The 19255-nt window shown below is 46.6% G+C and overlaps 1 protein-coding gene across 1 annotated transcript in view; it reads left to right on the top strand.

Annotated features, from left to right (window-relative positions):
- Positions 1–19255, top strand: part of LOC112103044 (deleted in malignant brain tumors 1 protein-like) — a 55821-nt gene that overhangs the window by 6675 nt on the left and 29891 nt on the right. Inside the window, exons 4-5 of the mRNA XM_029911319.1 lie at positions 11588–11597; positions 14619–14929. Of these exons, the coding sequence (XP_029767179.1) occupies positions 11588–11597; positions 14619–14929 (321 nt within the window). The remainder of the gene's footprint in view (positions 1–11587; positions 11598–14618; positions 14930–19255) is intronic.

Below are 19255 nucleotides of genomic sequence, written 5' to 3'. Positions count from 1 at the left end.
TAGAGGGCAAATATACTGGTCACTGGATGAGTAGTTTTCTGTTCCCTGAGTGACCAGAGCAGGGGCTGCACTAGAGGAATCAGGAACCTGCTAGAACCAGTTAAGGCAGGCAGGCTAATTAGGACACCTGGAGCCAATTAAGAAGAAGCTGCTAGAATCAATTAAGGCAGGCTAATCAGGGCACCTGGGTTTTAAAAAGGAGCTCACTTCAGTTTGTGGTGCGAGTGTGAGGAGCTGGGAGCAAGAGGCTCAAGGAGCTGAGAGTGAGAGGGTGTGCTGCTGGAGGACTGAGTACAAGCGTTATCAGACATCAGGAGGAAGGTCCTGTGGTGAGAATAAGGAAGGTGTTTGGAGGAGGCCATGGGGAAGTAGCCCAGGGAGTTGTAGCTGTCATGCAGCTGTTACAGGAGGCACTATAGACAGCTGCAGTCCACAGGGCCCTGGGCTGGAACCCGGAGTAGAGGGCGGGCCCGGGTTCCCCCCAAACCTCCCAATTGACCTGGACTGTGGGTTCTTCCAGAGGGGAAGGTCTCTGGGCTGTTCCCCAACCCACATGATGAATCTCTGAGGCAAGAAAATCCGCCAATAAGCGCAGGACCCACCAAGATAGAGGAGGAACTTTGTCACACTGGTGTCAGAGGTGGGATCTTGGGGTGCACAGCACGGCGGAAGAAGGAGGGTGACTTAAAAAAAAAAAGGGAGAGGGTTTTTTTTCCCCACCATAATGGATGACATAGTGCGGGCACTGATACAAGCTACGGCGGCCCAGCAGGAGGCTACCCGTGTCCAGGCAGCTGCCCAACAAGAGGCAGTGCGGCTGCAGCAAGAGACTAATCACCTGCTGATGGACCAGGCTGCTCAAGACCGAGCTATGTTGCGGGAACTGGTAAACCAGGTAAAGTCCCTTACAGAGCTGAATCGTGGCCATGATGGGACGCGGCTCATACGGGCCAGCCATTAGCTGCAGAAAATGACACGGGAGGATGATGTAGAGGCATACCTTCTGGCCTTTGAGTGGACAGCCCTACGGGAGGCCTGGCCTCGAGATCAGTGGTCTGGCATCCTTGCCCCATTCCTGTGTGGGGAGGCCCAGTAGGCCTACCATGATCTGCCTGAGGAGGCTGTGGCAGACTACCCCCAGCTGAAAGCAGAGATCCTGGCTAGATCTGGGGTAATGACAGCAGTGCGGGCCTCCAGCAGTATCACGGTTGCAGGTACCAGGAAGACAAAACCCCGCGGTCCCAATTGTATGACCTCATCCATCTCGCACGAAAGTGGTTGCAAACAGAGTCCCGGAGTCAGGAAGAGATACTAGCGGTTCTGGTCATCGACCGATACATGAGGGGACTACCACCAGACCTTCGTGCCTGGGTAAGCCAGAACGAACCCTCCACCTATGACGAGGTTGTCGCCCTGGTAGAGAGGCAAAGCACAGTGAGGGAGCTGACCCGACCAGTTAAGGAAGAGGCATCCCGGGTTAAACTAGCAGCACCAAGCCCTAAAGTTCGGGTGACTGGGCCACCAGGAGAACCCAGGTGGAAAAAGAGAGAGGCTGAAGGCCCATCAGAGGCCACAAAGAGTCGGAGCACTGAGGGAGAAGAGGATCATGATGTTAGACTGCCCAAACCAAGAGACCGGGGAACGCCTAGGGCTCCATACAGATGTTATGCCTGCAGAGAGTGAGGACACATAGCTGCACAGTGTCCCAATGCTGAGGAGCCTATGCAGTGTAACCTGGGGAACTGGGCAGACCTATGCTCCCTAATCCACCTTGTGGGGGTCTCACTAACCCCACATATGAATACCAGACCAGTGAAACTAAATGGGGTAGAGACCACGGCACTGGTTGATTCGGGGAGTGCTATCACGCTTATCTCAGGGAAGCTCGTGAAGCGTAGTCAGCTGCTGCAGGCTAAACGTACGGGGATAACATGTGTCCATGGGACAGTTAGTTACTACCCCCCCATCCCAGTAAAAATCGAGATCCAAGGGAACACTACTGAGGTAGCAGCAGGTGTAGTCCCTAAACTCCCATACCCGGTGCTCATAGGGAGGGACTTCCCAGGGTTTGGAAACTTACTCCCAGTAGGGGGATTGGAGAAAGATGGGAACCCTAAAATTGGTGAGGCATCCACAGCAGACTGTCAACCCCCAATCTTCTCTGAAATATCCCCAGATTTGTTCTCCACTCCTAGACAGGGTAGAAAGACAAAAAGGGAAAGAAGGGCAGCTAAGGCCTTGGGAACCCGAATACTGACCCAAAGCCAGAGGGTCGCTCTTGTAGTTAGGCAGACCTGCGCAGCTGAAAAGGAGGCCATGCAGGAGGGAGAAGCACCTGAGTCTGACCCCTACCCGAATGCTTCTGAACTAGTAGAGGCAACAGAGACTGGGCCCCTAGATCTTGGGCAGATTAGCTCCGGGAGAGGAAATTTTGGATGGGACCAGGCAGAAGACCCAAGGTATGACAACGTTAGGAAGGAGGTGACTGAAATAGATGGGGTCCCCGTGAAAGGGAAAACCCAGGGATCAGGACCCTACTTCATAATGAAGAAGGATCTCTTATACCGGGTTGCACCAGTGCAGGGGCAGAAGGTACAGCAGATCCTAGTACCTCAAAAAAAACCAGAACGCTGTATTAAGTCTTCCTCATAGTCATCTTTTTGGGGGGCATTTGGGGGTAGAGAAGACCCTGGCACGAGTCCTACGACGTTTTTTCTGGCCCGGAGTACATGAAGAAGTGCGGAGGTACTGTGCCTCCTGCCCGGAGTGTCAGCTGCACAGTCCCCATCCCCACTTGAGGGCACCTTTAGTACCCCTTCCCATCATAGAGGTCCCCTTCGAGCGAATAGCCATGGACCTAGTGGGACCCCTGGAGAAGACGGGTCGAGGCCACCAATATATACTTGTTGTTTTGGACTATGCTACTCGCTACCCAGAAGCCGTCCCCCTGTGGAACACGGCCTCTAAAACTATAGCCAAAGAACTGGTGGGGATCTATGCCCGAATGGGACTACCGAAGGAGATATTAACAGACCAAGGAACCCCATTTATGTCGAAGCTAATGAAGGACCTCTGTACGTTGCTCCATATACATACCCTGAGAACTTTGGTCTACCAGCCGCAGACTGATGGGTTGGTAGAAAGGTTTAACCGAACCCTCAAGGCTATGATAAGGAAGGTGGTAAGTCGAGACGGGAAGGATTGGGACACCCTACTACTCTACATTATGTTCGCTATCCGGGAGGTACCTCAGGCCTCAACTGGGTTTTCCCCCTTCGAGTTATTATACGGGCGTCACCCCCGTGGCATACTAGATATCGCCAAAGAGATCTGGGAAGAGGAACCCAATGAGGGGAGAAATATAATAGAGCATGTAATGCAGATGCGAGACCGGATAGCCCGGGTCACCCCTATTGTACGGGAACATTTGGAGAAGCCCCAGGAGGCCCAGTGAACCCATTAAAATCGCCAGGCAAAAGTGCGACAGTTCCAACCAGGGGATCGGGTTATGGTGTTGGTACCCACGGCAGAAAGCAAGCTTCTGGCCCAATGGCAGGGGCCCTATGAGGTGGTTGAACCCGTGGGGGAAGTAACCTACAAGGTGCGGCAGCCAGGACGCAGAAAACAAGAACAGATTTATCACGTTAACCTTCTGAAACCCTGGCATGCACAAGAGGCATGCACAACGGTCCAAAAAGACCTAACCCAGGAAAACAAGCCTTCCAAACAGGTGAGAGTGTCTCCTGATTTAACACCAGACCAGAAGAATGAGGTGTCTGGGATGATCTTCCGGAACCAAGATGTGTTCTTGACAAAACCGGGTCGAACAACCGAGACATATCACCACATCGTCACGAACCCTGGGGCCAGAGTAACAATGAGGCCTTATCGGGTGCCAGCGGCAAAAAGGGAGGAAATAAAAGCAGAAGTAAATAAATGCTGGAGTTGGGGATCATCGAAGAATCCCACAGTCAGTGGTCCAGCCCGATCGTGCTGGTGCCCAAACCTGATGGCACCACAAGATTTTGCAACGACTTCCGGCGACTAAACGAAGTATCCCAGTTCGACGCGTACCCCATACCTCGCATAGACGAGCTAGTGGACCGTCTGGGTAATGCCCGGTACTTGACTACCCTAGACTTGACAAAGGGGTACTGGCAGATTCCCCTTGCAGACGCAAAGGAAAAGACTGCATTCTCTACACCAGAGGGTCTTTTTCAATATACTGTCCTCCCTTTTGGACTACATGGGGCCCCAGCTACATTCCAGCGCCTCATGGACAAGCTATTACGCCCGCATAACAGTTATGCTGCTGCCTACTTGGACGATGTGGTCATTCATACCCCAGACTGGGAAACCCACCTGGAGAAGGTGGAGGCAGTCCTCGATACCTTCAGGCGAGCTGGCCTTATAGCAAACCCTGCCAAGTGCGCTGTAGGGTTTACGGAGGCCAAATATCTTGACTACATTGTGGGAAAAGGTTTGGTAAAACCCCAAGTAAACAAGTTAGAGGCCATCCAAAATTGGCCCCGACCAAGTCGCAAGAAACAAATCCGGGTGTGGTGGGGTATTACCGATGATTTATCCCCCACTTTGCCACAAGGGCAAGCCCCCTGACAGACCTAGTGAAAGCCCGTGGACCTGATCTGGTGAGATGGTCTGATGCAGCAGAGGAAGCATTCACAGACCTACGGACTGCCCTCTGCAGTAACCCCGTACTGATAGCCCCTGATTTCACTAAGGAGTTTATCCTGCAGACGGATGCATCGGAAGTAGGGTTGGGGGCCGTTCTATCACAGATGGTCGGGGAGGAGGAACACCCAATTCTATACCTCAGTCGGAAACTCCTTCCAAGGGAACAAAAATATGCAGTGGTGGAGAGAGAATGCCTCGCTGTAAAATGGGCCATGGAAACAGTGCGCTACTACCTGCTCGGGCGCAGATTTGTCCTCGTGACAGACCATGCCCCTCTTCAATGGATGCAGCGGAACAAGGAGAAGAACACAAGGGTGACCAGATGGTTCTTGTCCCTCCAACCTTTCCAGTTCTGTGTGCAACACAGAGCAGGGAGCCGTCATGGCAACGCCGATGGCTTGTCACGTGTGCACTGTCTGGCGTCCCAAGCTGCCCAACCCCTTGGCGTTGAGCAGGGGGGAGGGATATGTGACAGACCCAGACCAGTGGGGTACAGGAGTCTGGTAGAGGGCAAATATACTGGTCACTGGATGAGTAGTTTTCTGTTCCCTGAGTGACCAGAGCAGGGGCTGCACTAGAATAATCAGGAACCTGCTAGAACCAGTTAAGGCAGGCAGGCTAATTAGGACACCTGGAGCCAATTAAGAAGAAGCTGCTAGAATCAATTAAGGCAGGCTAATCAGGGCACCTGGGTTTTAAAAGGAGCTCACTTCAGTTTGTGGTGCGTGTGTGAGGAGCTGGGATCAAGAGGTGCAAGGAGCTGAGGCCTGGTCTACACTAGGCGTTTATGTCGAATTTAGCGCCGTTACATCGAATTAACCCTGCACCCGTCCACACCACGAAGCTATTTAGTTCGACATAGAGGTCTCTTAAATTTGACTTCTGTACTCCTCCCCAACGAGGGGAGTAGCGGTAAATTCGACATGGCCATATCGAATTAGGCTAGGTGTGGATGGAAATCGATGCTAATAGCTCTGGGAGCTATCCCACAGTGCCCCACTCTGTTGACGCTCTAGACAGCAGTCCGAGCTCAGATGCTCTGACCAGCCACACAGGAAAAGCCCCGGGAAAATTTGAATTCCTTTTCCTGTCTGGGCAGTTTGAATCTCATTTCCTGTTTGGACATCGTGGCGAGCTCAGCAGCACTGGCAACGATGCAGAGCTCTCCAGCAGAGATGGCCGTGCAATCCCAGAATAGAAAGAGGGCCCTAGCATGGACTGATCGGGAAGTCTTGGATCTGATCGCTGTGTGGGGCGATGAGTCCGTGCTTTCCGAGCTGCGCTCCAAAAGACGGAATGCAAAGATCTACGAGAAGAACTCTAAAGCCATGGCAGAGAGAGGATACAGCCGGGATGCAATGCAGTGCCGCGTGAAAATCAAGGAGCTGAGACAAGGCTACCAGAAGACCAAAGAGGCAAACGGACGCTCCGGATCCCAGCCCCAAACATCCCGTTTCTACGAGGCACTGCATTCCACCCTAGGTGCGGCCGCCACCACTACCCCACCACTGACCGTGGACTCAGAGGATGGGATATTGTCCACGGCCGGTTCCTCGGACATGATAGCGGACGGGGAAGATGAGGAAGGAGATGAGGAGGACGAGGCAGTCGACAGTGCTTGCAACGCTGATTTCCCCGACAGCCAGGAGCTCTTCATCACCCTTACAGAGATCCCCTACCAACCGTCCCCAGCCGTTAACCCGAACACAGAATCAGGGGAAGGATCAGCCAGTAAGTGTTTTAAACATCTAAACATTTATTTTTAACAGAACAGGAATATTAACAATACCAACAATGGGTTTCTCATGATTAGTTTGCCCTAGGCGCTTAACGTTTCAGTCCTGGGCAGTGCAACTATTAAAAAAAAATCTAACAATGTCCGGTTTAGCATGATTGTTCTGCCCAAGCCGCTCTACTGTTTAGTCCCTGCCAGTGCAGCTACAGTAAAATGCGGTCTACATGTCCGGAGATAGAGCAGAAATCCTCCTGGGACATCTCCACGAAGCTCTCCTGGAGGTAATTGGAAAGCCTTTACATCAGGTTCCTGGGAAGAGCGGCCTTGTTGGGTCCTCCGTGGTATGAAACGTTTCCGCGCCAGGAGACAATCAAGTACTCCGGGATCATTGCCCTGCAGAGCATGGCGGCATACGGCCCTGGTCTTTGCAGGCTTTCCCGAAGCATTCTTTCTTTATCAGTGTCTGAGATCCTCATCAGGGTGATGTCGCTCATGGTGACCTGCTTTGAATTAGGTAGGGGAATGTTAGTATTGGGACTGCTTGCCCGTTCCTTTACAGAACTGTAACCGCCAGTTTACAGCCACGCGGTGGAGGCGGGAGAGGGGCGGCATACAGGGATCTTTCCCTGGGACAGCCGCGAGGGGGTGGGACAGGGGCGGAGTTCATGCTTGCCGGATTGCTGGCAGCAGGGACTGGCATTGCTTTCAATGTGAAAGGAGGCCAGTGCTACTATTAAAGTTTTAAGCAGCCACAAGTCTACGGCTTACCATGTCTGCCTGCTACACAAATTCCGGTGTCCTGCCCCGCTTCTCAGATCTGCAGTGCAAGACCCCAGGCACTGAATGCGAGGGCTGAAAATTCGACCTTGCCTGAGTGCGCATGTGATAGGTTAGGTGCTGTGCATGGTCTTGTTCACAGAGAAAGACTATGTTCTTTGTTCACAACTACATTTATCTTTCTGAGGAATTCACTCCCTTTTTCCCATTCCCACAGTCACATCTGCGACTGTCTCCCAACCCAGCCTGGCATCACACTCCCAGAGGCTAGCGCAGATTAGGCGTAGGAAGAAGAGGACGCGGGAGGACATGTTCTCGGAACTTATGGGCTGCTCCCGAGCCCAGGCAGCACAGCAGACCCAGTGGAGGGAGAACTTGTCCCAAATGCACCGAGCACACATGGAACGGGAGGAGAGGTGGCGGCAGGAAGACCAGCAGGCGACTCAAACGCTGCTTGGACTAATGAGGGAGCAAACGGACACGCTCCGGCGCCTTGTGGATGTTCTGCAGGAACGGAGGCAGGAGGACAGAGCCCCGCTGCAGTCTATCTGTAACCGCCCTCCCCCGCCACCAAGTCCCATACCCCCCTCACCCAAAGTCCAAAGAAGGAGGGGCGGCAGAGTCCGTGAAAACTCTCACTCCACCCCTGCAGACTGCTCTACTACTAGAAGGCTCTCATTCCCCAAAATTTGACAAGTCCTTTCCTTCCCGCCTCACACAAGCCCCCGTCCAAGTTTCACCCCCCAGTTTCATGTGTGGTTGCTAATAAAATATACGTTTCTGTTAATTACTGTTTCCATCATGTTCTTTTGTAGGAGAGTCTGTCTGAAGGGGGGGGAAGGGGGTTGGTAATTGGACAGGACAGTCACCTTTAGCAGGGTACAGAGGCGGGGGCAGGTCCAGCAGCAGGGCACATACACAGTGCAGTGACTAGTTACCTTGGTCAGTCTGGGAGGTGGTTTTCATGTTCTGTGGGGGGAGGGGGGTTGCTCTGTGACTTTGTGGCGGGGGAGGGCAGTTACAGATCTTATGCAGCGGTCCTTATCCTGGATCACAGAGCCACGCAGCAGGGGATCTGTAACCGTCCTCCCCCTGCCACAAAGTCACATAGCCCCCACATACACGCAGTCCCGATCAGGAGGGGTGGCAGGCTCCGTTGAAACAACCAGTCCACCACTGCGGAGCCTGTCATTCCTGGAGTTTAGAAGCGTCATTTGCATCAGTACACTACACCCGCTCCCCACCACAGTCTGCGTCCCAGGTTTAAAACATTCCCGCGAAAACAGTAATAAAGAAAACGGTGTTCATTAACAAAATAGAAGTGATTTTATTTTTAAACGTGTGTTGGAAGGGGGTGAAGGGGGTATGTAACTGGAGAGGATAGTCAACATTAACTGGGTAAAGAAACAGGGGCAGGTTCAGCTTCTCTGTACACAAACTTAAAGTCACAGGTTACCCTGCTCACTCAGGAACCTAGCTTTCAGAGCCTCCCGGATGCACAGCGCGTCCCGCTGGGCTCTTCTAATCGCCCGGCTGTCTGGCTGGGCGTAATCAGAAGCCAGGCTATTTGCCTCAACCTCCCACCCCACCATAAAGGTCTCCCCCTTGCTCTCACAGAGATTGTGGAGCACACAGCAAGCTGCTATAACAATGGGGATATTGGTTTCGCTGAGATAACAGCGAGTCAGTAAGCTTCTCCATCTCCCCTTGAGATGGCCAAAAGCACACTCCACCACCATTCTGCACTTGCTCAGGCGGTAGTTGAAGAGTTCTTTTTCAGTGTCCAGGGCGCCAGTATAGGGCTTCATGAGCCAGGGCATTAGCGGGTAGGCTGGGTCCCCGAGGATCACTATAGGTATCTCCACATCCCCAACAGTTATTTTGTGGTCCGGGAAGTAAATACCTTCCTGCAGCCGTCTAAACAGACCAGAGTTCCTGAAAACGCGTGCGTCATGAACCTTGCCCGGCCATCCGACGTTGATGTTGGTAAAACATCCCCTATGGTCCACCAGTGCTTGCAGCACCATTGAAAAGTAGCCCTTTCGGTTGATGTACTGGCTGGCCTGGTGGTCTGGTCCCAGGATAGGGATGTGAGTTCCATCTATAGCCCCACCGCAGTTTGGGAATCCCATCGCGGCGAAGCCATCTATGATGGCCTGCGCGTTTCCCAGGGTCACTACCTTTGAGAGCAGTACCTCAACGATTGCGTTGGCTACTTGCATCACAACAACCCCCACGGTAGATTTGCCCACGCCAAAGTGGTTCGCGACTGACCGGTAGCTGTCCGGCGTTGCAAGCTTCCAGAGGGCTATGGCCACTCGCTTCTGGACAGTCAGGGCTGCTCGCATCCGGGTGTCATCGCGCTTCAGGGCAGGGGACAGCAACTCACAAAGTTCAAGGAAAGTCCCCTTCCGCATGCGAAAGTTTCGCAGCCACTGGGATTCATCCCAGACCTGCAGCACTATGCGGTCCCACCAGTCCGTGCTTGTTTCCCGGGCCCAGAATCGCCGTTCCACAACATCCACATGACCCATTGCCAACGTGATGTCCTGGGCGCTGGGTCCCGTGCTTTCTGACAGGCCTGTGCTACTCTCAGACTTCAGGCCCTCACCGCGGTGCCGTAGCCTCCTCGCCTGATTTATCTGCATCTGCCTCTGGGAAAGGTGGATGATAAGCTGCGAGGCGTTGACAACGGCCACAACTGCAGCGATGGTCGCAGCGGGCTCCATGCTCGCAGTGCTGTGGCGTCCGCGCTGTCACTGACCAGAAAAGTGCGCAAACTGATTTCCCGCCGGCGCTTTCAGGGAGGGAGGGCGGGAGTGACGGACGGATGACGACAGTTACCCAAAAGCACCCTCGACACATTTTTTTACCCAGAAGGCATTGGCGGCTCGACCCTGAATTCCAGTGGCCAGCGGGATAGCTGCCCACAGTGCACCGCTTCCAATGTCGACGCTTTCCCTGTTAGTGTGGACTCACAAACTCGAATTACTGTCCTTAGTGTGGACACACACGTTCGACTTTGCAATATCGATTCCACATATTCGATTTAAGTAAAATCGAACTACTCTCGTAGTGTAGACATACCCTGAGAGTAAGAGGGTGTGCTGCTGGAGGACTGAGTACAAGCGTTATCAGACATCAGGAGGAAGGTCCTGTGGTGAGAATAAGGAAGGTGTTTGGAGGAGGCCATGGGGAAGTAGCCCAGGGAGTTGTAGCTGTCATGCAGCTGTTACAGGAGGCATTATAGACAAATGCAATCCACAGGGCCCTGGCCAGGAACCCAGAGTAGAGGGCTGGCCTAGGTTCCCCCCAAACCTCCCAATTGACCTGGACTGTGGGTTCTTCCAGAGGGGAAGGTCTCTGGGCTGTTCCCCAACCCACATGGTGAATTTTTGAGGCAAGAAAATCCGCCAATAAGCGCAGGACCCACCAAGATAGAGGAGGAACTTTGTCACAACTGCCAGTATTAGATTGGGAATTGTAGAGGGAAAGCTATGTCTCTGAAGTTCTCAACTGCAAAATTTAGCATATACAGTATATAATATAAGGACATAAGATGGTTAAGTGAGTTTAATTAAACCATTATCTTCACATTGTATGCTATGACTTTATGGAAATTCAGGTTGCTTTGCTATAATATGGATTCAACAAATTACACAGAAAAATAAAGATGGACATATAAGGATTGACAGAATATTGAATTTAACATTGGGTGTTGAAATTATCAAGAAATAATAATTCAAAATATTTTATCAAATCAGTGTTATTATAAATAGGTACTCACTTTAATTCTAAAATATTCTGGGTAAGCAATTTTGGTATCAGTACTGAGCTATATAGCCCCAGTTCAGAATCTTCTCTATTTGCCAATTAGGCTTCTATGTCAGTTTCACTTACACTACTTATTTATTTCTTCAAATGTTTATAGTATAATTATAGGTCCTCTGTCTATGGATGTCAATTAAGCTTTATGGAACTGTCCAACCAAAAGTACATTCAAATCTGGAAATTTAAGGATTTAAGTAAGTAAATAATTAGAGCTGTCAATTAATTGCAGTTAACTCATGCGATTAACTCAAAAAAATTAGTCGCAATTAATCTCAGTTTTAATAGCACTGTTAAATTTCAATTGGTATTCTATTATTTATTAAATATTTTCGATAGTTTTCTACATTTTCATATATATTGTATTCTGTGTTGTAAATGAAATCAGTGTATATTATTTTTATTACAAATATTTGCACTGTAAAAATGATAAACAAAAGAAATAGTATTTTTCAATTCATCACATACAAGCAGGGCCGGCGCAACCCATTAGGCAACCTAGGCGGTCGCCTAGGACACTAACATTTGGGGGGCAGCGACCACGGTGGCCAGATCTTCGGCCGCCCCGGTTGTCGGCGGTATTTCGGGGGCGGGACCTTCCGCCACCTAGGGCAGCAAAAAAGCTGGCGGTGCTCCTGCATATAAGTACTGTAGGGCAATCTCTTTATCATGAAAGTGCAACGTACAAATGTAGATTTTTTTTTTTTTTGGTTACGTAACAGCACTCAAAAACAAAACAATGGAAAACTTTAAAGACTACAAGTCCGCTCAGTTCTACTTCTTGTTCAGTCAATCACTAAGACAAATAAATTTGTTTACGTTTACAGGAGATAATGCTGCCCTCTTCTGATGGAAAATGTCACCAGAAAGTGAGAATATGGCACTGTTGTAGCCGCATTGCAAGATATTTACATGCCAGATATGCTAAACATTCATATGCCTCTTCATGCTTCAGCCACCATTCCAGAGGACATGCTTCCATGCTGTTCACGCTCATTAAAAACAATGTGTTAATTAAATTTGTGACTGAACTCCTTGGGGGAGAATTGTATGTCTTCTGCTCTGTTTTACCCGCATTCTGCCATATATTTCATGTTATAGCAGTCTCGGATGATGACCCAGCACATGTTCTTCATTTTAAGAACACTTTCACTGCAGATTTGACAAAACACAAAGAAGGTACCAATATGAGATTTCTAAAGATTGCTACAGCACTCGACCCAAGGTTTAAGAATCTGAAGTGCCTTCCAAAATCTGAGAGGGAGGAGGTGTGGAGCATGCTTTCAGAAGTCTTAAAAGAGCAACACTCTGATGCAGAAACTACACAACCCGAACCACCAAAAAAGAAAATCAACCTTCTGCTGGTGGCATCTGACTCAGATGATGAAAATGAACATGCATCGGTCTGTACTGCTTTGGATCATTATCAAGCAGAACCATCATCAGCATGGACACATGTCCCCTGGAATAGTGGTTGCAGCATTAAGAGACATATGAATCTTTAGTGCATCTGGCATCAAAATATCTTGCGACACCGGCTACAACAGTGCCATGAGAACACCTGTTGTCACTTTCAGGTGACTTTGTAAACAAGAAGAGGACAGCATTATCTCCTGAAAATGTAAACAAACTTGTTTGTCTGAGCGATTGGCTGAACAAGTAGGACTGAGTGGACTTGCAGGCTCTAAAATTTTACATTTGTTTTATTTTTGAATGCAGGTTTTTTTGTACATAATTCTACATTTGTAAATTCAAACTTCATGATAAAGAAATTGCACTAGGTGCATTGAAAAATACTATTTCTTTTGGTTTTTTTTTACAGTGAAAATACTTTAAATCAAAAATAAATATAAAGTGAGCAGTGTACACTTTGTATTCTGAGTTGTAATTGAAATCAATATATTTGAAAATGTAGAAAACATCCGAAAATATTTAAATAAATGGTATTCTATTATCAGCGATTGAAAATTAATCATAATTAATCACTTGACAGCCCTATAAATAATGAAATGCCACTTCAGTTGAAGAGTATAATTCATTTTCCCCACTACCATCCCAACAAGGAACCATCCCAACACAGACTGCTCTTGGGTTTTTTTGGTTTTCTTTGTCTGTTTCTTTTGTGAAAATAGACTTCATAATAGTGAATTTCCAGTAGAGCTGTCCAGAAAATGGAATTTCCATCCCTTGGGAAATTCATATATTTATATATTTCTTTTCATTCAGAAACAGGACAAAAAGATTAAATATCAATAATTTTCATGTAAGCAAAAGTTCCAAAAAGGTTCTATTCAGAAATGTTGGCATGATTTTTTTTGACATTTTTGACTGAAATTAAACATTTTGTTTTAATGTGTTAAAAATTTTGCCATTTCAGAATGGTGATTTGAAGCTAAATGTTTCATGTCTAACTTTCCCATTGAAAAATTGGGAAATTTCATTGAAATTGACATTTTCCTTGAAGGGGTGGGGAGGGCGGGGAAGCAATGTTGATAAAAATCACATATTTTATTGGGGAAATTTTTCTGTTAAAAAATTTCAACCAGCGTTAAGAATTTAATTAAGTAAATAATAAAATTAGACTTCAATTCAAGAGTATAATTTCCTGTCTTGGGCCTCAATTCTGCAAAGTAAGCACACGTTTAATTGCTTTGCAGAATTAGGTCCACACGTCATTAACTCTTTCAGTTCTCCAATTATGAATACAAATGTGACCTGGTGACAGACGCTGCTTCTTTTATCACTGTAGCTAATTCACTACTGTAGACATTTGTTTAATAATTGTAATTTCATACATATAGAATGCATAATTTGTAGTATACTGTAGTAAATGCTATTCAACATATTCACATCACTCCAGAACTCAGGTCTGGTTTGCTCAAAGTGGTGAAAGTTGGTTTATCTCCATGGTGTTCACTGCTACATCCTGAGTGATCTGTGGAACACTAATGATTCCAGGGTGGTGTGCAGGCAGCTACAATGAGGAGATTCAGAGAACACATACAACAAATCCTGCACGTTTGTCATAGCAAAAATGCAAAAGTCATCATTTCAATATGTGAACAATAAGTCATGGCACAACCATTTTTTGAAGCTATGTTATAATTCTTACATAATAGATTAAAACAATGTATTAAACCTATTCTGCACTGCACTGGACCTGTCAGTTTTGATCCAAAAGCCTTGTGAAGTAAATGGAAAGAGTCACACTGACCGCATATGGGCCCGATTGAAAGCGGGCTTAGGGATAGCCAGGTTTCTAAATTCATGGAAGAGTCTAACTCAGTAGCTGTCTGCCTGTTATGACAAAGAGCAGCCATTTGAGCAGAAAAGCAACTTTAAATATCTTGAATTTTGGCCGAGGGGTTATGGCCATTATCAACATACTGCCTCACTTACAGTCCTCCGAAGTGTGAATGAGGAAAGAGCCATGTGGGAGATGAGAACCAGTCTCTGTCACAGCACAGTAGGAAACTGCTGAGGATGTTGGTATAGTTTGCTCAGCTATTTTACTTCTGAAATTTCATAATCATCATCTTGTTCCTATGACAAATTAACAGCTGAGATATAACCCTACAGGAAGCAAACAGATCAGACTGGTGAATGGGGCAGATCACTGTGCCGGCAGGGTGGAAATTTATTACCAAGACACCTGGGGGACAGTCTGTGATGACTCCTGGGACCTATCGGATACCAATGTTGTTTGCAAAGAATTGGGATGCGGACACGCCATCAGCGCACCTGGCTCAGCTCATTATGGGCAAGGATCAGGGGAGATCTGGCTGGATGATGTGAACTGTTCTGGAACTGAAACCAACCTTTGGGCATGTCCTTCCAGGGGATGGGGTCAGCACAGCTGCGGGCATCACGAAGATGCAGGAGTGCTCTGCTCAGGTTAGCTCTGTTTCTGCTCTATTTAACAGAGAATTATGAACGCACCAATCACGGTTTCATAGTTAAGGTTGAATTCTGTTTTGCACTTAAAGCAGGCATTCAACCTCTTTGTTATGTAAAAACCCTACATCACACCCTCCCCAGAGTTACTACATTTATTCTATGAGTATAGACTTAATTTTCTGAGAATTCACAAGTAAATCCAGTTTTTGAGTTAAAATATCCATTTTGAATTAAGTACTCATTTAAAAAAATGTCTGTCTTTCTTTTGTCCCAAATGATTTTAATAATGGAATAAAACAGATTCTTCAAACTCTCCATACTGTTAAAATTTATTAAAATTTTGTGCATATGCTATATTTCAAGAAATTAGGTTATAATTAATCTAAGTTATTAATGTTTCTTGTATCTAACTGTTATGAATATATATGCTACAGATAGGCTCAGATCAACAGCTCATGTAATTCTTTATTGGAATCATGGCAGCATCAGTGATGACTCAATCAGTCACCGCTCTGCTTATATACTTAAACTGCATGCAATAATTCTGCTGGTTGTAGATGAGTCATTGATATAAGGTAAAATGGGCACACGTTTCAAGAGTTCCCAGTGGTACATTACTTGACTACAACTGTCAGTGCTCTTTAAAGATTTGGTTACACATGCTCTGATCTATGCTTGAAAGGCTTCCCATGGCATTGCTACCATGGACCCACTGCACACTATTATCAACACTGCCAAGAGAAATGAGGAAGGAGCATAGATCCCTTAAAGTACAGTGATATTGGGGCCCATGGACTCCCTTCATGTAGAACCAATTTCCAAAACATACGCTTTGGACTAATAAGTCAGTTGGAAAATAGAGTCCAGATTCACTAGTACACTTTGGCTTCTTTGTCCTGCTCTTGAGGTACAAAGCAGCTGTAAATCTAGCTTCACTGCCCTGACTGCTTTTACTAGTCTGGGGTACCAGTGAATCTGCCTTTAAAAGTAGTAATAAACAATTATTTAAAGTTGATATTATAAATCTTCAAATCATTACATATACTGAATGGTAGCATTCTCTTGTTTCATATTCTTGTATGAAATGTTTAATAAATAACAGTATTTTTCAAAGGAAATTCCAAGAAAAAAGAAAATCATAGCACTGGAAAGGACCTCGAGGGGCCATCAAGTCCAGTCCCCTGCACTCATGGCAGGACCAAGCACCATCTAGATCAGGGGTGGCCAACCTGTGACTCCGGAGCCACATGCAGCTCTTCATAAGTTAATATGCGTCTCCTTGTTTAGGCACTGACTATGGGGCTGGAGTTACAGGCGCCAACTTTTCAATGTGCCGGGGGGTGCTCACTGCTCAACCCCTGGCTCTGCCCCCACTCCTCCCCTTCCCACCCCCTCCCCTGAGCCTGCAGTGCCCTTGCTCCTCCTTCCCCCCCCCCCCACCTCCTGCATGCCAAGAAACAGCTGATCGGGAAGTGTGGGGGGGGGAGGTGCTGATCGGTGAGGCTGCTGGTGGGTGGGAGGCGCTGGGAGTGGGATGGGGTGGAGCTGATGGGGGGCTGCTGACTTATTACTGTGGCTCTTTGGCAATGTACATTAGTAAATTCTGGCTCCTTCTCAGTCTCAGGTTGGCCACCCCTGATCTAGACCATCCCTGACAGGTGTTTATCCAACCTGCTCTTAAAAATCTCCAAAGATGGAGATTCCACAACCTCCCTAGGCAATTTATTCCAGTGCCTAACCACCTTGACAGTTAGGAAGCTTTTCCTAATGTCCAACCTAAGCCTGCCTTGCTGCAATTTAAGCCCATTGCTTCTTGTCCTATCGTCAGAGGTTAAGGAGAATAATTTTTCTCCCTCTTCCTTGTAACAAACTTTTAGGTACTTTAAAACGGTTAACATGTTCCCTCTTAGCCTTCTCTTTTCCAGACTAAACAAATCCAGTTTTTTCAATCTTCCCTCATAGGTCATGTTTTCCAGACACCTAATCATCCTTGTTGCTCTTCTCTGGACTTTCTCCAAGTTGTCCAAATCTTTCTTGAAATATGGTGCCCAGAACTGGACACAATAGGCCAGTTGAGGCCTAATCAGCACAGAATAGTGTGGAAGAATTACTTCTTGTGTCTTGCTTTCAACACTCCTACTAATACATCCCAGAAAGATGTTTGCTTTTTTTGCAACAGTGTTATATTGTTGACTCATATTTAGCTTGTGGTCCAATATGACCCCTAGATCCCTTTCCTCAGTGCTCCTTCCTAGGCAGTCATTTCCCAGTTTGTATGGTGTGCAACTGATTGTTCCTTTTAAGTGGAGTACTTTGCATTTGTCCTTATTGAATTTCATCCTATTTACTTCAGACCATTTCTCCAGTTTGTCCAGATCATTTTTAATTTTCATCCTATCCTCCAAAGCACTTGCAGCCCCTCCCACCTTGGTATTATCTGCAAACTTTATAAGGGTACTCTCTATGCCATGATCTAAATCATTGATGAAGACATTGAAAAGAATCGGACCCAGAACTGATCCCTGTGGAACCCCACTCATTATGCCCTTCCAGCCTGACTGTGAACCATTGATAACTACTCTCTGGGAACAGTTATCCAACCAGTTATGCACCCACCTTATAGTAGCTCCATCTAGGTTGTATTTCCCTAGTTTCTTAATGAGAAGGTCATGCGAGACTGTATCAAAAGCCGTACTAAAATCTAGATATACCACATCTACCACTTCCTCCCTATCCACAAGGCTTGTTACCCTGTCAAAGAAAGCTATCAGGTTGATTTGACATGATTTCTTCTTGACAAATCCATGCTGACTATTACTTATCACCTTATTATCTTCTAGATGTTTGCAAATTAATTCCTTAATGATTTGCTCCATTATCTTACCTGGTACAGAAGTTAAGCTGACTGGTCTGTAATTTCCTGGGTTGCCCTTATTATAGCTAGGCACTATATGTGCCCTTTTCCAGTCTTCTGGGATCTCACCCATCTTTCATGACTTTTCAGAGATAATGGCTCAGATCTCCTCAGTCAGCTCCCTGAGTATTCTAGGATGCATTTCATCAGGCCCTGGTGACTTGAAGACATCTAACTTGTCTAAGTAATTTTTAACTTGTTCTTTCCCTATTTTAGCTTCTGAACCTACCTCATCTTCACTGTTTAAGCAGAGTTCAGGTTGAGAGTACATATCAGTAAATTAAACGTAAAAAATGTAATTATCACAAACTTAAGCATTTCAAACCCAGGAACTTCAGAATTAAGGTTACATAAGGAATCTAAATTTGATAAGGTGTGGTAATGCAGAGTTAAGACATCCAACCAACCATCATTTCTGTATACCATTAGCTGTATGGGTTTCTAAACAAAAGTGCATTCTTAGACTTCTCATTTTTATGTTTCTGTCTCTATTGTAAAAGTATTAAAAAGATGATACAAATGGAGAATGTACCTGCTTACACATGTCCAAAACAGTGTAAATACAGACTCAAAAATTTAATAAAAATTCCAAGATAGGCTGCTGGTTGCAAATTAAAAAAAAAAAAAAAAAGCTCTCTCCAGAAAATACCAATTTGTTGAAACTGAAACTGGTTGTGGAAAAATAGCAGTTTCAACTAAATGATTTCTCCAGTCCATAATGGATTTCTGTGCAGAGAGAGTGCACTCGCCCCAGAATTTCCAATAGCCTGATTCAGACAAAGGACTTGGACCACAGTCACCCACATCCCAGGTACATGCCCTAATCACCTTGTTACTGGTTTTTTTCATCTCTCCTGTTGGAGCTTTGCCACTTTCTATTAAATAATGAAATATTTATTGGACAAGAGACTTGAACCTGGACCACCAACATGCCCAGTGGGCACCCAAACGATCAGGCTATTGGCTGTTCTGGGGCGATTTTCTCTCTCATGCTCGCTCTGATTTTTCATGAAAAACTTCAAAAGGTTTCAGTTTCATCCCAACACAGAATAGGAAAATTTTCAAAATCTTGAAATATTTTGTGAAAAATGGTTTCCTGCTCACACCTATTACTGAGCCAACAGAATGCAAATAATAAAAAAGCTCCCCTATTAACTTCCCCACCAAGAGTGTCTCCATTTTCTTTTTTTTTTTTTTTAAGAAACACCATGATAGTGATGTTCTAGTAACAGTTGTTTAAGAATAGGGCATAAATGTGTCAGTAATTCATAGATTCATAGATTCTAGGACTGGAAGGGACCTCGAGCGGTCATCGAGTCCAGTCCCCTGCCCGCATGGCAGGACCAAATACTGTCTAGACCATCCCTGATAGACATTTATCTAACCTACTCTTAAATATCTCCAGAGAT

The sequence above is a fragment of the Terrapene carolina genome, unplaced genomic scaffold, assembly GCF_002925995.2.
Source record: "Terrapene carolina triunguis isolate 2854851 unplaced genomic scaffold, T_m_triunguis-2.0 Scaffold94, whole genome shotgun sequence".
NCBI classification, from domain to species: Eukaryota; Metazoa; Chordata; order Testudines; family Emydidae; genus Terrapene; species Terrapene triunguis.
This window is presented reverse-complemented; position numbering and strand designations above follow the sequence as displayed.